Source organism: Zonotrichia albicollis, chromosome 3 (genome assembly GCF_047830755.1).
Source record: "Zonotrichia albicollis isolate bZonAlb1 chromosome 3, bZonAlb1.hap1, whole genome shotgun sequence".
NCBI lineage: Eukaryota > Metazoa > Chordata > Aves > Passeriformes > Passerellidae > Zonotrichia > Zonotrichia albicollis.
The window spans coordinates 17,259,833-17,277,269 of record NC_133821.1 but is presented as its reverse complement, the minus strand read 5'-3'; the positions used below and the strand labels follow the sequence as shown (position 1 = coordinate 17,277,269).

Sequence of the window (17,437 nt, the reverse complement as noted above, 5' to 3'; positions counted from 1 at the left end):
GATATGAAGTCTTTGTAACTAAGAAGAGTCAATTAACTTGTGCAACCTAACCATTATCACCCTTCCTTCCCATTCCTCATTTTAATCTAAAATCACATTATGGGTGAATTGAGGAATTATTTCTTCCCAACCCAGAAGATCTGCAAGCCCTTTGTGCAAACTGACACTCAAATTGCTCTACCAACTGCTACATAAACTTTTAATACCTAAGTACTGCACATCATCCATGACAGTATGGAAGAAGCAACACCTTAGAGTAGAGCTACTTCCCCAATGCTGACAACAAAACTGCATCAGCTCTCAGAACATAACCCAGTCAGTTCAGGAGAATAGGATATGATAACTGAACCCTCCAGAGTAATGTTAAAGAAGTTAGAGTTCTGGTAACAAGGTGATCTTTTCAGCTAATACTATGAACAGTTGTTAGAGCTGTTATGGATCTGTAAAAAAGCCAAAGCATCTGGAAGTTTGTTCTGAAGACCAACTAGCATCTCAGAAAGAGAAGAAAATTTGGACAGGAAAAAAAAAACTGCTTAAATTCATACCAAGTAATTCATGAGTCAACAACACAATCACAAAAAAAAAAAAAAAAATCTCCTCTGTTCTTGCAGTTATTTAACCCCCAGTCCTTCACTCTGGAAGTCATGACCTTTTGGATGCAGCAGTTACTGCGACAAGAGGAGCTGTGTGAACACAGAGGGAACCCACAAACGAATATTTTCTATCTGCTTCTATGCATTCTCAAGGCTGCAGCCACAAACTTCTGCTGCAGCCCAGAATATTCCAACAGCCTCACAAATGGATAGAAAGAGTTAAGCATCAGCTACTGTGACAATTCTACCATCACAGAGGCGGCAATGCAAGACCTCTGCTTCAAGAGATCTTGGGAAGCCCATTCATCTTCCAAAGAACAGGGCTGATGTTGAAACAACCTGTCACAGTATTGCTTCAGGAAGGTTTGGTTCCAGAAACTCCTAAAACAGAGTGTGTCTGCCCCTTAAGCTCATGATAACTGAGGCTCCCAAGCACCAGCCTGGGTTAGCTACAGCACCAGCTGGTGCAGGGTAGCTCAAGAAGTATAGGAAAGAGCCAAAATGCTGAGATGAAAAGATCGGTCACATCCAATTTGTGACAAATGCTGGCATCAAGTGATTTTGAAGCTGCTTGTGTTGAGAAGTATGACAAGAAAAAAAGAAAAGCACAGTTGAAGCAGCTAAGATCTGCCTTGATTAGCTGTTTGTGGCCTAAGAATCTGAGGGAAGCCACTGGGACATCCACTGTGCAGGTGCTGGAGATGACACTTCCAGAGTTACGAGCAGTGGAGGAGCTGAAATAGTTCCAGCGTCCAGAAAGAGCTGATAGGACACACAAACAGAGGTGATGGTGTCAGCAATGAGGTGTGAACTTAGTTCATCTGGCAAGGCTGTGCAAGATTCTGAAAGCAACATTCACCCAAACACTTTAATCCAACAGGAAATGATGACTTTTCTAGGCAAAAAAAAAAAATAATAATCTGGACACCTTTCCAGAAAGTATGTTAAAATCAAGCCACTATTACTGCACAGCTCTTGCAGGCTCAGCCATTTGGTGCTGGTGAGCCAACATTCAGGCAAGTCTGAAGGTGAGAGGCCAGCTGCAGAACCCAGTCCTGACTAAACAGGGAGCAAACAAACCCCTGGTGCCAGGGTACTTCCAAAAAAGTCCTTGGAGAGCCCATGCTGTAGAAGCCAGAAGCACCAGCAGATCATGGTGTACAAACCATTTCAAGTCTCTTATTCCACTTTTCTGTCCCACTCCTCTTTTAAGGAGCTGCTGACAGATAACTCTGCTCTGTCTTGAGCACACCAGTGTCTGCAGGTGAGCTGCACCTACCCGGTTTGCCTTGTAATAAAGACATCCTGTACCTCCACAGTTTCCAGCTGGTGTTCAGAACCACCATTTGTTAGTTCCTATTATGAATTGTATTAATCTCCCATGCCCAAAGAATCACACTAAGATAGTAAAGCAGGCTCCTTTTCTCTTTAGTATCTACCCCATTATGATTCTAATACTAGTCTAGTAAAAAATTGAACCAGTTCAAAATCAGGCACTGTGACAACCCCTCAGTTTAAGAACAAAACTCAAGTCCTAGACTGATGAAAGAAATAAAACCTGAAGGTCTTTACCGCCCTAGAAAAACAGGAAAGCAAATATTTCCTTACAAGCTGCTGCCTAATCATTTTGCTATGGTCCTCATAAACAAGTGATATTTTATACTTTTATCAACTCTTATCCCATTATTCTTTCATGGCAAGCACTCAAAATTAACTGTAGCAAAACAGTCACTCTATTAAAGAACAGAGCTTTTTTTCCAACTTGCAATACATTGTGTTCTATTTCAAGCCCAGTTTTCCATCTATAACTTAGTCCTAGTTGTAGCAGAACAAAATTCCAGCTTTTATGACAGAAGACTTTTTTTGATCAATAGAAGTCAGCAGCAAAAGCATTTGTGGTTTTTCTCTGGAAAGCATTTGTGGCCACAGACTCAAAGAAGGAAGAAAGGGAGGGGGATTAACTCTTCAGTGAAGGTCAAAAACATAATTTAAAAGTGATCCAAGAAGAGCAGCTGTGTCTGTCAGCACAATCAGGATTACCAGCTGGAGAATTTACCAGCAGTATGAAAACAATGCACACCAGATGTCAAATGTTGCAACTGTGAGTAGGAAAGCAACTCTGGGCATGGCACTGTCATGTTAATACTCACGGCCAGACAGATTTCATATTTAGCATTTATTTATTAATTAGACACTACTAGGAAGAAACAATAACATTTTGAGCTTCATAGTGCAAGTCAGAGGAGGTGTGCACACTGGAAACATTCAACATCCTTTATTCTCAGTTATTCTTTCACTGCAAACACAAGACAACAATTTTAAAACTAACTAGCAAACACTAGAACATCTGCACCTGAACTTGCTTTAGTTCCACTCAGTTCAATCTGAGCTTTTAACTTCAGTTTGGACTTTTTTCCAACTAAATCTGAAGCAAATATTAAGAAGAAAAGTAAAACCACACTCTCATCCATATATAGCTATCTGGGAAGAATTGTACCTAAGTTACTCAAAAGTGAAGCAAATACTTCACTTACACCTCTACCAGCACTTCCTTCATCAGCTGCTTGTTATCTTCCTTGTCTTTCTGGGGCATTCTTGTCTTTTTTTTCCTGCCCATTTTACATCCTGAAGATGAACTCATCCATTCCAGTGCTTTAAACAGAGTGTTTTACCAGTTTTGTTGGGTAAAATACCTGATGTTGATTTTCTTCTTTATATATGCATATTCTTATATATATCTCTATGTATATTCTTGTATTACCTTGGTCACACCCCCTTTGCATGAATGTCTACAGAAACCATTGCAGTCTCTGCTTGTAGCTTCTCCCATGTTCATTCCCATTCTCCAAATACTCTCCTTTTTCTCCCTTGCATGCTCTTTTCCTAAGAATGGATGGCTCATCCACTTGATTAATCCCTACTCCTTATCATGATATGACAGAATTTTCCAGTTTTTACTGTTAAATTCAAATTTAATGTAATATTTGTATCATTAAAAATCAATTATAAGGCCCCAAAAAACTTGAAAATATGGATGGTAATACTGGAATTATTTATCACAGAGGGTATTCTAGGAACTTGTTTGAAGTTTGTTTTATATCTTCCTTGATGGTGCAATTGCTTTATCCAAAGGAAGACAGGGCCTCAGAAAAATATGGTACCAGCATAACTGAATCAAGATGAATAAAGTTATTTAAGTACAAATACTGTCAGCAGAGGGAATGGGCATGTGTTTGTGGCACCTTGGCCTGACATGGAACATATGTTAGTATAGGGTTGCTAACTGCTGCAATTAAAAAAAGAAATTAGAAATGCCTAATCAATTGACACATTTAACTGCTTATGCAACCATTACTTCTGTTCTCTTAGAGAAAGAAATTTCTTATATATTTCATTATCATTAATTCAAATTCTCCTTAGCTTCTGCAATCATCCTACTGTATTACAGCCTATTCCTCATGGCTTACCTTAGCTTTGCCATCCTGTGCAGACATGTATCCAACACACATGCTCTCTGTTGTATGGCTCCACAGAAATTCCACTAGAAATGAAAATGCAAGAAGTTACAAAAAGGCCTTGGTTTAAAATACAAGATGCAATTTAACAAGACAGTGTCTTGAGCAACAAGTATAGCAAGGATAAAAAACAAAGACCAAAAACTACTTACCAGAGCAATTAAATTTCAAAAGAAACAGCTACCAAACAAACAATATTTCTTTGAATATTCACAGTCACAACTGCAGAACTACTACCCACAATGAGAATGCTACTTAAATGATATGGAGCATCCAAGATGAGAAATACTATAACTCCAACTGCAGTTAAAAATTGGAAAAGCTTCTAAAGCAGTGGACTTTTCCACCCATCAGAAAAAGCTGACAGAACTTGTATTTGCCTGCCTTGAACCCAGACAAAAGCATAAAGCCAGGTGACCTAGTATCAACAGGTAAAGGGGGATTTGTGGCTCAGCTGTTAGCCTGTATCCCAAGGCAAACATGCAGAAATAGTCAAGTTTGCAATATGGGAACTGAAGATACGGATCAGTCAGGAAAGACAACTGGTAAAAGCAAAATTATCCTGCAGAAAAAGGAGGAGAGATGTATGATGGAAACAGGGTAACATGCACAATAAGAAAGATTGCCGGCAAAATTAGACGAAGTATGCTGAATTACAAGAGCAGATGCAAACACCCCCTTTTTTGTGGAGAGTGTTAGGAGCACTAAAGGTGAGAGAGGAAAGAAAGGTGAAGAAGAAACCCCTAGGAAAACTCTCCCAGGTCGGATTACCTGGACTTCCAGCACCAGATAAACAACAGCAGCTCTCTGGTACTGCACTCACAGCTAATTTAGGACATCAGGGTTAGATATCCTAAAGCACTGGAATGCTTGCAGGGATAATGATTAAGAAAACTAACCAGTGCTCACAAGTTTTATTAATGCCTGTTAAACCAGTAAGGAGCTGTCCTGAAGTCTGAAAGTGTTCTGATTTATCAGCTGTTTAACAGCCTGTTCCAGTAATCTCTAATTGCCTGATACATATGCAGGTATCTTGATGTACACAAACACACTCCTACTCAGCTGCAACACAAAATTCAGACAAAGAGCACATGATTCAAATGTTCAGTCCTCTCTTAGTGGAGCTTTATAAACTGCCACACTGTTTTCTTCCTGCTCTCTGTCATGGTCATTTTACTTTATATTCATAAAATCCATAATTTGGAGGGGGGGGTGGAGGGAAGAAAAAAAATAGCTGATCAGAATTTAAGGCATTTCACAGAATTTTGTAAAAGGCTTTAAAAAACACACTGAGGCACAAATTTTTTCACTGGATGGGAGGTGCCTTACATGAATTACACAAGATGCCTTGAACAGACATTTCCACAGATTTCTTTTGAGAGTGACTTTCACATATGGCAAAAAAAGCATCCCTGGATGGGTTTAAAACCTTTACTCGTTCCTATTCCTCACATTCCTTTAGGATGAAGGTCACAGCCTGCTGAGCACACTTATCCTTTGAACCACATCTCCTTGCATAGCAATCAAACCAGAGCAGGAGATCAAATGTTAGATGATCCCAGCAAGACTTGAAGATTCTGACAGATATGCAGATATCATCATAAAAGAAAAATGAACTTCATGGAGGTGTGTGCTCTGCTCCCCCAGAACAGATTTGTGACTGATAGCACCAAAGGTGAATCAAAAGCTTTCACAGAGTGAAATAATCAATGTGTGTTGGAGGGGCCCAACCTCCCCATGGCACCCTAAAGGCTCCACTGCCAGTGAAAGCATTTTTTTTAAAGACAAATTCAAAATTTGTATTTAAATTTTTAAAATCTAAATTTAATTTAATTTAAATTTAATTCCCATCTTTCAATTCTGAGAAGCTGAGAAACAGTTCATATAAAATACCCTCAAAATACTGTATCTTTGCCTTTGAAAAGTACCAAAAGTAGCCTGTACTAGCACAAACCTTAGCTATTGTTAGCCATTATAGGTAGTGAACTACACAGAAAATTCTAAATTACATGTGAAATATCTTCAGATAAGTATATTTTCAACCATTTAATAAGTCACTTCCTTGCCATTTGTTTCAATATTAAAAATAAATAAAGATGATCCATGTAACAAAGACATTAGAGTTCCTTTTCCATACACAAAGTTTTTCAGTATTAATCAACTTATTTTCAGTCAAAACAAAATAAATACTACATATGTTATGTAATGTAATACAATTGTGTATTATCTCTGCATTCATTATAAGGTAGGAAATTTCCATGGTACAGAAAAAACACTGTAGTAATTAATCTCTGTTAGTTCAGTGGAAAGAAAACCAAAAATCAATGGACAAACAGTCTTTACTTATGATGTACAACATATGGGGATTATATAAATTAATTTTTGAGGAAAAAGTGCCAAATCTTCATTAATAAAATATGTTCTCTTACATGAATGAGAACCATTACATGAATAGAAAAAATTCTCTCACTTCCAAATCTCAGGAATTGAAGGTTACGTTGATCTTGTTTGTTCTCACTTAATCAGACTTGTATTTTCATTTTCTTAACTCTTTTTTTAAGGATAAAATTTATGTTGCAGGATGCTGTTGCACTAGATAATGTCACAAATGGGTAAATAATAATAAAGCAAAGTATTATACAAAGGAAAAACACTTTAACTCTGGTAACATCAGACAGGTCAATGTGACCCAACAAATGCACACATAGCTGCACATCTGAGGAGGACCACAGGAAAGGAGATGGCACAAGGGTCATCCTGAAGTAATTCACATGCCCCCAGTCCCAAATTCCTTCCCTTAGAGAGACCTTACTGTCTCAGGGTTGTATTTCCACCCTGTTCTGCTCATATCTACAGCCTTCAGTTCCCATCTGTTCCTCCCACACAAACCACAGGACAGTTTTCCATAATACACTTTTCTGCCATAAAGCAGCAAGAGAGAGATGGTGTTTCCAGGACAGAAAGAGGGATGAAGGGTTGTAAAACCTTTTTGGAACCAGTCAGCTACTGGGAGAGGCAAAGTCCAGGTGATTTCAGTATGAGCAGCAGAAAGTTCTGTTTGGTGCAAATGCAAATAGTAACTGTGATTTATTTAAACTGATTTTCCTGGCAATTACCAAGAATAAAGAACTTTCCTTACAAATTTCCAATGCATTCTCCAAATTCACACATTTTCTTATGCAAAAAGGAGGAATAAAGAACTTTTTAGAAAGCATTTTTTAAAATTAGGCTACTGAGAAGCAGCAAACAGCTACATGCATTACTCCCAGCTATAAATGCAATTTTTCCTATGAGGAACAGATCCCACCTCACCACAAGCAACTGTTGTATCTCTGCCATAGGTTTAGAAGGATCCCACACAATCCTCTGAATGGCAATTCTGCTTAGAAATGATGAGTCAGAAAGAATGCTCTTTTCTGGAGTTTTGTTAGTATTAGCCTTGTTTGTTCCCTATTTCACTTTCTAGATCTTTATTATTTCAATGTCAATTCCATTTTGTTTACTCTGTGGCTTTCAAACACACACAGAGATTCCACTTCACCCTTCATTTTAAATTAAAATGAGTAAGAATTCCTTACCTAGTAAAGTTGGCTTTTCCTGTGAGGATTCAGGCTCTGCTGAACACCGGCAGGAGCGGAGAACGATCACACCTCCGAGCACACCATCCTCATTGGCTAGGAAAGGTGAACCTGGCCAAAATCATGGGGGAGAATTACTTGCAATAGAAACAATTTCTTGGGCAATTTTTTTTAAAATTTGACTTTCTGCCTTTTCCCTTTAATCTTGTCACTAAGGGTTGAAAATGACAGATCAAACCGTGCTTTTACAAAAGCATTGGTTCTCTTTTTCCTACTGTTTCAAAGGAATAATTTTCTGGAATGTTCATCTACTAATTCACCAGCAATCAAAAAAATGAAGAGCTACATGGAATAAAACAAAAACATTAAAAATTACCTTTGTGAATGCAAACCTCAAATGTAATTCGGATGGACCAAGGAAAACATAATAATGAAAAACGGAGTGTCAAGTTGAAAAAAATTGTGACTCAATATTTAGCTCTTTCTGTTCTATAGATTATATAAAGACAGATGTAAAAAAAATCAAGCAATTTTAGGTCATTTTTACAGTTTATTCATTTTTGCCAACTTAAAGCCCTTTGTACAGAGGCATCATGGAACTGCTATGCTGTCTGCCTTGCTGTCCTTTTTACAGTGCCTCCTGTGTTGTTAATTTAAGACATAGGATACAAAAGTATTCTATCAGAAACTGGAAAAGCTTTAAAGGTAGCTGAACCAAGCCAAAGTATTTTTCCTCTGGTTTGCAATTTGAAATAAGATTCCTATTGCTTTAAATGTGGAAACAATGGTATAATTTACATGCAATATAAAATGTCTTGAGCCACAAAATTAATCAAGTTCTTGCACTTAGGCCCACAGACATGTTAGTTACATATCTGCATTATACTGTCTTTTAAAACTGAACATACAATTGCAACAGCCATATAATGTAATTCTTTTCAATTCTTTCTTTTAAGTAAATTAGTGTACAGGCACTGTAATTTGCCAGCCACTAGAACTTTAGAGCAGATCTATTCATTAGCCTCCTTTAACTTGCCCACAACTATTTGTATGATTAAAATTATTCCTTTAATGCAAATAACAACAAAACTGCCCAATAAAAAACAATTTTGAGCATTACCACAAGGAAAACTAAAAGCTTTATTGTGTTTTCTCTAAACTTTAGAGCAGCCACCTTGAAAAATGATACAAGGTGGCCATTGCAATAGAAGCCCACAATGCAGGAAGATAATAAATGCAGTGTGCTTAATAAACAATAATATCTTAGTTAATCTAATGCAAACAGATTATTATCTTTAAAGTGCCACTTGCTTTGTAAAAGAATTATTACTACTTACACCTAGTAATACACCCCCTGTATTACTGACTGTGACCAAGTCCCTGTGAAACAAGAATTCAGCCCATGATAAGGCAGAAGACAAAACAGGAAAATACGTTTGGTTAAAATAGAAATGTCCGGTTTTCGGCTGTTTGAAGGGCCTGGAAAGGCCCAGAGTGGCCTTGGGGCAGCCCGCGTTTCAAAGGACGAGACGAGGCTTCAGTTCTTCTTTCGGTTTTTATGTTTATTAATTGTTTATCTAAAAGATTTTCTTTCGGCCGACAGAGGTCTGCTCAGCAGTCAGCCATGAGCACACTGTGTCCGCCCTCCGGACAGCCACCTATCTTTATACCCATGGTTACGTGTACAATATTTATCATTTTTCCCCAATACCATTTATTCTTATTGCCCGGTGCACTTTTAGTAATAACCAATCCAAAAGTGCCACCATCACCACAGAAGATGGAGGAGAAGAAGAAGAAGAAGAAGGACAGGACACGCCCCAATTCCTCCATCTTACTTCTCTAAACCCCCCTGTACAGAAATCCTAAACCCTGTGTCTCACTCTCTAATTAACTAATCCCTTCACCAATCATCCTGGTGAAGTCCTCCTATCCTCATACAGGTGTCGTCTCCTGTGTAGGATCAAAGTCCAGCCACCAGACACTTCTGGCAACATTCCAGGACTCCCGAGCCCCCCAAGGGTGGTCTCGGTGGCTCAGCATCTCAGGACTGAGATGCTGAGATCCCACATAGAAACACAAGGTTTGGAAAGTTGTGAAGGATTTTACAACTCAAGTCAAAATCAGGCACTTCAAAGACAATGCCTCTACCTGGTCAGCAGACCTAATTTTACACTAAACTGCACAAATGATTTAGGCTCTAAGCCATGGTGAAAAGTCCAAGCTCTCTAAGCTGTGGCGAAAAGTCATTGCAAAGAGACAGAAAAGCTCAGATTTCTTTTTATTAAGTAGTTTCTCCTTCCCTTTCAAGAGCTGTGAAAGATTCTTTCACGGTTCTAAGGAAAAATATTATTTCTTTAATTAGAATGGCTAAAAATGTTCTACTTCATCAGAAGACAGCCAGCAAACAGCATATTCAAGGGCACAGTAAAACACTGGGACTGTATGAGAGCACATAATACCAGACAGCAACTACTGATTATAGTTTATAGAGTTGGTTCCACTGAAGTCTTGTTCTAGAAATGCTTCCATTAGTTTAATCACTTATTTTAGGGATTTTGTTTCTCCCACACTCTGAAAAAAGTAGATGAAAGGGCAGTCTGTAAATAAGCTAATTATATATTTCATCATTTTCCCAGTAATTTTGTTAAATGTGCCATCATGACTGACCAAACTGTCAGCAATCTGAGTAACTTTTACATGGTCTTCTGAAATTTCACAAGGCTTAGCAGTGTATTTTTTTCATTGCAGAGACTCTGCAGCAGAACAGCAACACTGCATTTCCATCAAAAAACTTCCATTTTTACAGAGGTTTCTTTGCAAGAACAAAATATTCATCTTCAGTGAAACAAAGAATAAAAAACAGAATCACTCAAAGCAAGTGCTTTTTTGAAAAAGGGTTTAAATAAGTAATTTAAAATTTGAGCTTCAAGCACATAAGACAAAGTCTTCAGCTTACAACTTGAGCCAAAAACATGCTCAACCTCTACATGAACAACTGAGAGCCCCAATTCTGTCAGGATAAACAGCATTTATTTATTGACATTAAATATGGTGTCCATTACACTGCCCTAAGTATGTACACAATTGTTTTCTAAACAAATTACTTCCTTCAATGATTATGCACCATGGAAGCTTTATTACCAGCCCACAAAACTCAAAGGCTTTGAAGACCACTCAGAAGTTGGAAAACTGACTGTATTCATTCAGCCTTTGCTGAAGTACACTGCCACCCTACTGCAACTGGAAAACTCCAGAAGAGGATTAACTTAACAGCAGTGCACCTGATAAAAGTGTGATAAAAGTCTTAATTTCAGCACCCACAAAACACAATAGGTGGGCAAGACATTTGACTTCTTTAAGAATAACACAGGTTGGGCCTTTGGACTAAGAAGAAATATTGGTTATGGCACATAAACCAGGTCACACTGCACTAACTTTGCAACAGTACTACCGGTGTGAGATGAATAAAATTACTTAAAGTGACTTTTAGCAGATAATATGAACGAAGTATTGAACTAAATGTCTTAAAAAAAATTGTGTTATGCAAACAACACAAGGATGATGGGAGACATTATCTCTCCTACACACAAAAACCAAGCCTTGCTTGTCTTTTTGATGTTCTACACCATTTCATCATCACCTGCAGAATGAGCATGATTCTGGAATGGTGGCAGAAATCTGGAAAAGAACATCCCCCTTGTTTCCATCTCCAAACACAAGCAGCAAATGAGGACACAGTCACTTGCACTACTACCCTGCAAAGATTCAAGGCTTTTCCACCCATGGCCACCCTGCCTCCCTGTTTCTGTTCAAGGCCTCCATTCCCAGACACATCAGAAGCAAATTGAGTGACTCCACCCTCTCCCATCCCAGATGTCTTCAGCAGCAAGTTCAGCTAAATCATCTCAGTGCAAAATCAGCAACAATACAGTTTATGTCTGCAATTCACTGCCTAAGTTGTGGAGAACCACTCTCTAAGAAGTGTCAAAAACGAGTTGCCTACAATAATATTACAATATTCTATGTTTACAGTACATTCAGGCTGCTCCTCTGCTCTTAAAAATCAGACCCTAAATCAAATTAAACACGTGCTGAAAAGCATATTGTTTGAAAGTTACTTATTTTCCAATTAAAGCAATTTTTAAAAAATGTTAAAAGAGGGATTCAAATATAATACTTTTTTAAACAAGGATCTTTCTAGATATGTGGACCTACTGATGATGATTATAATTATGCTAAAGAGTGTATTTTAACAAACTAGACAGTGCAAATGAGTAGGTCTACAGCAAGCAAAACTCCAGACAGCTGAATGCCATGCATCCATCACTGGATCTGTAAAAATAATGGTACAAAAGCATTATACTTTTTTTGATACAGTATTACACTTTATTTCTAAAAAGAATCCATGTACCATACACACAAGTTAATTTGACTGTTCTCAAAACACTGTGAATTCAAAGGTTAGGAACATATTTCATTAATTTAGTTCTAAAACTCATTTTGTTAAAGCTAACCCATCGACAAAAAGAATAACAGAGCAGACTTTTGTAAAAAAAACAATATACCTAATGAGTTTTTTATATACACATTTAATTAGTATTTCAAGAGGAGGAGAAAAAGTGGAACTAAAATACTGCCATGTATATTGAAGGCAGAATGGTTTCACATGAGAAAGAAAGAGTGATCTTGCTCCCATCTCCTACACAATTTTTGGAATTCAGCCATGCCCACATTTCCTTATTTGGATTTAGCCTTCCCAAATTTCCTTATTTAGGTATACCCCACCTACATTTCCTTATGTGGATTTAGCCATGCCCACATTTCCTTATTTGAAATTCAGCCACACCCACACTTCCTTATTTGGGCATGGCCCACCCACATGTCCTTACTTGTTATTCAGCCACGCCCACATTTACTTATTTGGAATTCAGCCACACCCACATATCCTTATTTGGTCAGATCTGCCTACATTTCTTGTTTCGATTTAGCCATGCCCACATTTCGTTATTTGGGCATAGCCCCACCCACGTGTCCTTATTTGGTATTCATCCACACCCACATTTCCTTATTTGGAACTTAGCCACTCTGTACTTTTCAGAAAAATAGGTTTTCCTGTACAACTTCAAAAATTTAGTTAAAATATGCCAAAAATATTGGTTTCCACTGCAATAAAACAGAATTGCTGGATAAATCTTTGATCTAATAGCTTGCTAATGACAAAATTACAAAAACCTGGGACTTGAAATACCATTTTAAGTTTCATGAAGCCCAGTGTTCCTTTCCCAGTTACGCTGGCAGAAACACTGAGGAATGTGGGATGAAAGATCCAAAGTAAAATTCCAACATTGCAGCATTATTTAATAATGTTAGCACTGACTGGCCACAGCAGAGAAAAGGGGTAAGACAAAACCAAACAAACCCCATATTGCATTAGTTTTGGTCAAATCCTTACCTTCCCTAGTCAAAAAACTACATTTTACAAAACACATTTCTCTCCTTCAAAGCTCAACTACTCCGTTATTGCCATGTGGCATACAGAAAGCATCCCTACATTTTTATTTATGTATTTTGTATGTTATTAATCTGTAGCAATGGTCTCTCAAAAACAAGCAAGCAGGTCACCATAGCTACTCCACATTCCCTGATCCCATCAAGTTCTGCAAGAGCAGCCAGAGCTGAACACCATGACCCAGGTTCAGCTGCTGATCAGGGACAGAATTGAGAGTTTTGCAAGTGTTAAATGGCCTCAACATTCAGCCTTGCTCTGCAGGAGCTACACTTACAGGTGAAGAACACTTTGTCTTTAGCATCTTTTGTAAATTAAAGCTCTGCTGTGATGAAGATTGGTCCCTCCAGATCATGGGCATGAAGCTGTTCACTTCTCATCCTGAGCCTTTTTCCCCATTTGTAGTTACTGCACAGAACCACTCTAGCACAGATTCAACACCAAGCTGTAAATGAAGTGTTTTATTTACACTTACCCAGCTGAAGGATGAACCAGCTGCTCATCAGATGTGCTACATTCACACTCTTTCATAGCAGAGAAACCATTACCAGCTTCATTGCTTACATCAGCTTTCAAAGGCTTAAAACTTGGGTCTAAACACTGGCTGTGGTGTGGTGTAATAACCAATTAAGTGCTTCAGCATCCCCCAGTTTTAACAGGGCAGTTAAACAATTCTAAACCTTCTTGGGTACTCTGTGAGTGAAATTCTGACTTTTTCAGATCAACAGTTACAGATCACCTTGGTCACTGGACTGTCAGCTTATGCACAGAGTGTGGTGGAAGTGAAACTGTTTGCCGCTCTGTTTCTGCTGTGTATCCCACTAAAATCCAAATATAACAAGCACTAAGTGAAGGCTGCTTTTAATTTCATGCTCCATTATTTGGTGAATGTTTAAGCACAAGCTGTCTCAATCAGAGGTCTTTATATTTCATGATACATCCAGTTACAACATCTATATTGAATTTTTAAAGAAGCTGCAAGAGAAAACATTTGCACTTTAAAACTTTACAAGGTAAGATTTTAAGAAATGAAATAATTGAAGATACCACAGACCAATAAAATCCCAATGCTTTTGACATGGAGAAGCATAGGAAGGACCTATACAAATCCTTGTGGAAGATCACCACATTGTGTTTATGAAAGCACAGGATCACTTCATTCTCTTCTGAAATCCTTTTCTCTGTGTCATGGAGAAGCATAATAATGCTTCCATAGTCTGTTTCCTCTGCTAGAAAACCACAAAGGATGCTACAAAGCTTAGAGTTACGCAGCACCAAAGGAAACTAATCTACTACAAAGTAACTACAACAGTGCGCAATGCCAGCTACGTCTTGTAACTGTTGAAGTATGAGGCTTTTTCCTCCCCTGCAAGCATAACTAATAATCAGAAAATTAATTTTCTATGATTCTTAGCTGTCAAAAATCTTGCTCAGAAGAGAGGATTTTGACACTACATTTCTAGAAGAGAAAGTGTCAGCATTATTCTTCTGCTATTACCTTGCTGCAGACTTGGCTCAACTGAAGTGCAGTTTAAAAATGCAAGAAAAGAGAAACAGATCTCTGCTAAGGAAAGAACAAATACCACATTCCAACTATGTCTTTCAGCTCATTATTTTCTAATACTTCATAAGAAGTTCTAAAGTACCATTGGTAATGCTGCCACTGTCAAAAGCCCAGATTTCCAGCCAATGAGATGACACAAATATTTACTCTAAGCCTACATTAGAGTCTACAAACACAAACTTGGCTGCATTTGAAAGGAATGATGAGTAACAAAATCTTCCCTTCTTCTGTCTGGAAGGTACTTGTGTTTACAGAACACCATTCTTTAACTGTGAACCAAGCCTTCTGCACTCTCTGACTAAAGATACAGCGCCCATTCCATTTACCAAAAGTCTATATTTCATTTCTCTCACGTCTGACTCAACCAGCAGTTGTGCATTCTCCACAGAAAGCTGGCTCTGAGAAAGGATGAGAGAAGCACATCTGACATGAGCTTGCTCATCACCTGCTGTTTAAACAGCACTCACTGTCTAAGCCAGGCATTCCCTAGCTGGAAGGATTCCCAGGACTCTGCAGAGACTCAGAGCCTGTAAACAGGAAGCACCAATCTGATGGCAACTGCCAAAATCAGCTGTTCATCCCTGTGATTCAACTAACACGCATTTTGACTTCTGATAAAACATTCTAGCTCAGCTTTGTTAAAGGCTGTTTTTTTTCCCAGTGCCTGGGTCCATTATAATTCTGGTGACAGTTTGACAAGACCACAAAGCAGGGCTCTAAGGAAGGCAAGGGAAGCATCCATACCATCAGCAAGGCATCTATTACCCCATTTTATCCTCATGTTTCACTGTAAGAAATTCTGCACCCTACCACACATCCTGTGCTACCAACTTGCACATCCCTTATAAAAAGCCACAGCAAAAAACCTATTTAGTAGAAATCTACTGTTTTAAATGCATGTTTTTAACTGTTGCACTGTATTTGCCACAAGTAACTTGGCATTCCATCTGCAGAATTGCCAAGATTGCCAAAACTCCTCTACCAGCTACAAACTCAATACTATGTCACATGTAACCAGCAAGATGTATCTGGATTTTGGTGTTTTCCTCCATCAGTCTTCATTCACAGGGCAGCTGAGCACAAAGTAGATTTTAGGTTTTCTAATCCAAGCACTTCACCTACACAAAAAACAAAGGTGGTGATATCTTTTCCCCTCATATCAGCACTGCCCAGACTATAACTGAGCAGATACTACACAGTCCTGCTGTCAGGCAGCAGAAACTTGCAGAGTTAAGTTTCTGAAAATACAAGCCAGACCTGTCCTGAATTAAAACTTTAACAAGAAATTACAAAGCATTTATATAAATTTTATATAAGCTCTTTTTTTCAAATTTTCTTTTCAAGAAGAGCATTAATTTAATCCTGTCTCTCATTCTTCTCACTTCCTGCTGTTTAGCTGGATTTAGTGCTTTCCCAAGGCAATAACACTACACTGATATCCTGGTACCTCTGTCTGTGCAGCTCCTCTTTCTCTACAATTGATAGCTCAGGTGTAACAAATTCTTCAGCAACATTTAATAGGCTCTTATCTCCAAGAGAAACATTTTCACATTTCCACTAAAGAACACAATGGATGTATCACATCAGTTAACATTTTATATGCAAAGTGGCAAAATCCATTTGCTTTAAACAGCAAAATGAGAATTGTGTTTTTAGCTAACCATTTAGCTAACAAAGAAAATCCAGAAAACTCAAAGCAACTCAAAGAAGACACCTTGAACTAAAACAATTTAAATTTTGGGCTTTTATCAGCCAGTCTCTATGAATTACTTCATCAGCAGCTTTCCATCTTGCGTGTGTACATGCATTAATATGAAATTGCAGAAGGCTACATGCAATTTGGGCTTGCTTTTAGCACTCTTAGAACAAACAGCAGAATAAATTTTAAGAGCATGGAATAAAATTTGACTTTTCTAAAGTTAGGCCACTTCCATACAGCATCTGCAAAGCAGGTTAGAAATTAGCAAAGCTATCACGAACATCCTTCCTAAAGGCTTCTTTTGAGTACAAAAACTCCTAATTTTGTGCCACTATGCACTGGAATGAGTGATTAAATATAAAAAGCTACATTTTTTCTGCTAAGATTAGAATCTTTTTGGGGAACACAGAGTGTTGTGCACTCTTACAATACCTAGAAGAGACCACAGTACAGCAGCAGATTATCAAGTGCAGTCTCCAATGGAAAGGTGATTTCCCTTCAAACAGTCAAATGTCAGAAGCAAAATCTAACATGGACTCAACACAGAAAAAGAAATCAAGAAGCTGCAATGCACCGCTTGCCAAGACCAAGTGCACTAGTCCCTGGGACCCCAAAAGGTGCGTAATGCTCCTCTTTCAGTTCTAATTAAAGTATCACACAACAAGCTTTAGCAGCACAGTGTACAAGTATTATGCTGTCCACAAGGAATTTTCAAGATGAAAATTGTCTGTGGATTCTAAAGCTTGAAAAATTTTAAGAGGTTATGAAAACAGTGCAAGTCAACATATACACCAGAAGCTCCACTGGAATTTTCAAAAAAGCAGATTTTATGGTTATTTTAAAAATCCACTTTCATATTTTTGGTTATGATTTAGGAAAGAAAAAATATTTATATTTATAAGAAATTGAAGATATATTACACAATTCTCTTAAATCAAATAAAAAATTGGTCTTTTTAACAAAGTAAATTTCACTTTTC

The 17,437-nt window shown here is 37.9% G+C and overlaps 1 protein-coding gene across 4 annotated transcripts in view; it reads right to left on the bottom strand.

The window, feature by feature from the left end:
* TASP1 (taspase 1) overlaps positions 1–17,437 on the bottom strand; it is an 80,122-nt gene that overhangs the window by 7,464 nt on the left and 55,221 nt on the right. For all 4 annotated transcript variants that reach the window (XM_005488504.4, XM_005488505.4, XM_074536855.1 and 1 more), the window contains exons 12-13: positions 7,687–7,797; positions 4,061–4,134 (exon numbers count right to left, since the gene is read on the bottom strand). In XM_005488504.4, coding sequence (XP_005488561.1) covers positions 4,061–4,134; positions 7,687–7,797 — 185 coding nt within the window. The remainder of the gene's footprint in view (positions 1–4,060; positions 4,135–7,686; positions 7,798–17,437) is intronic.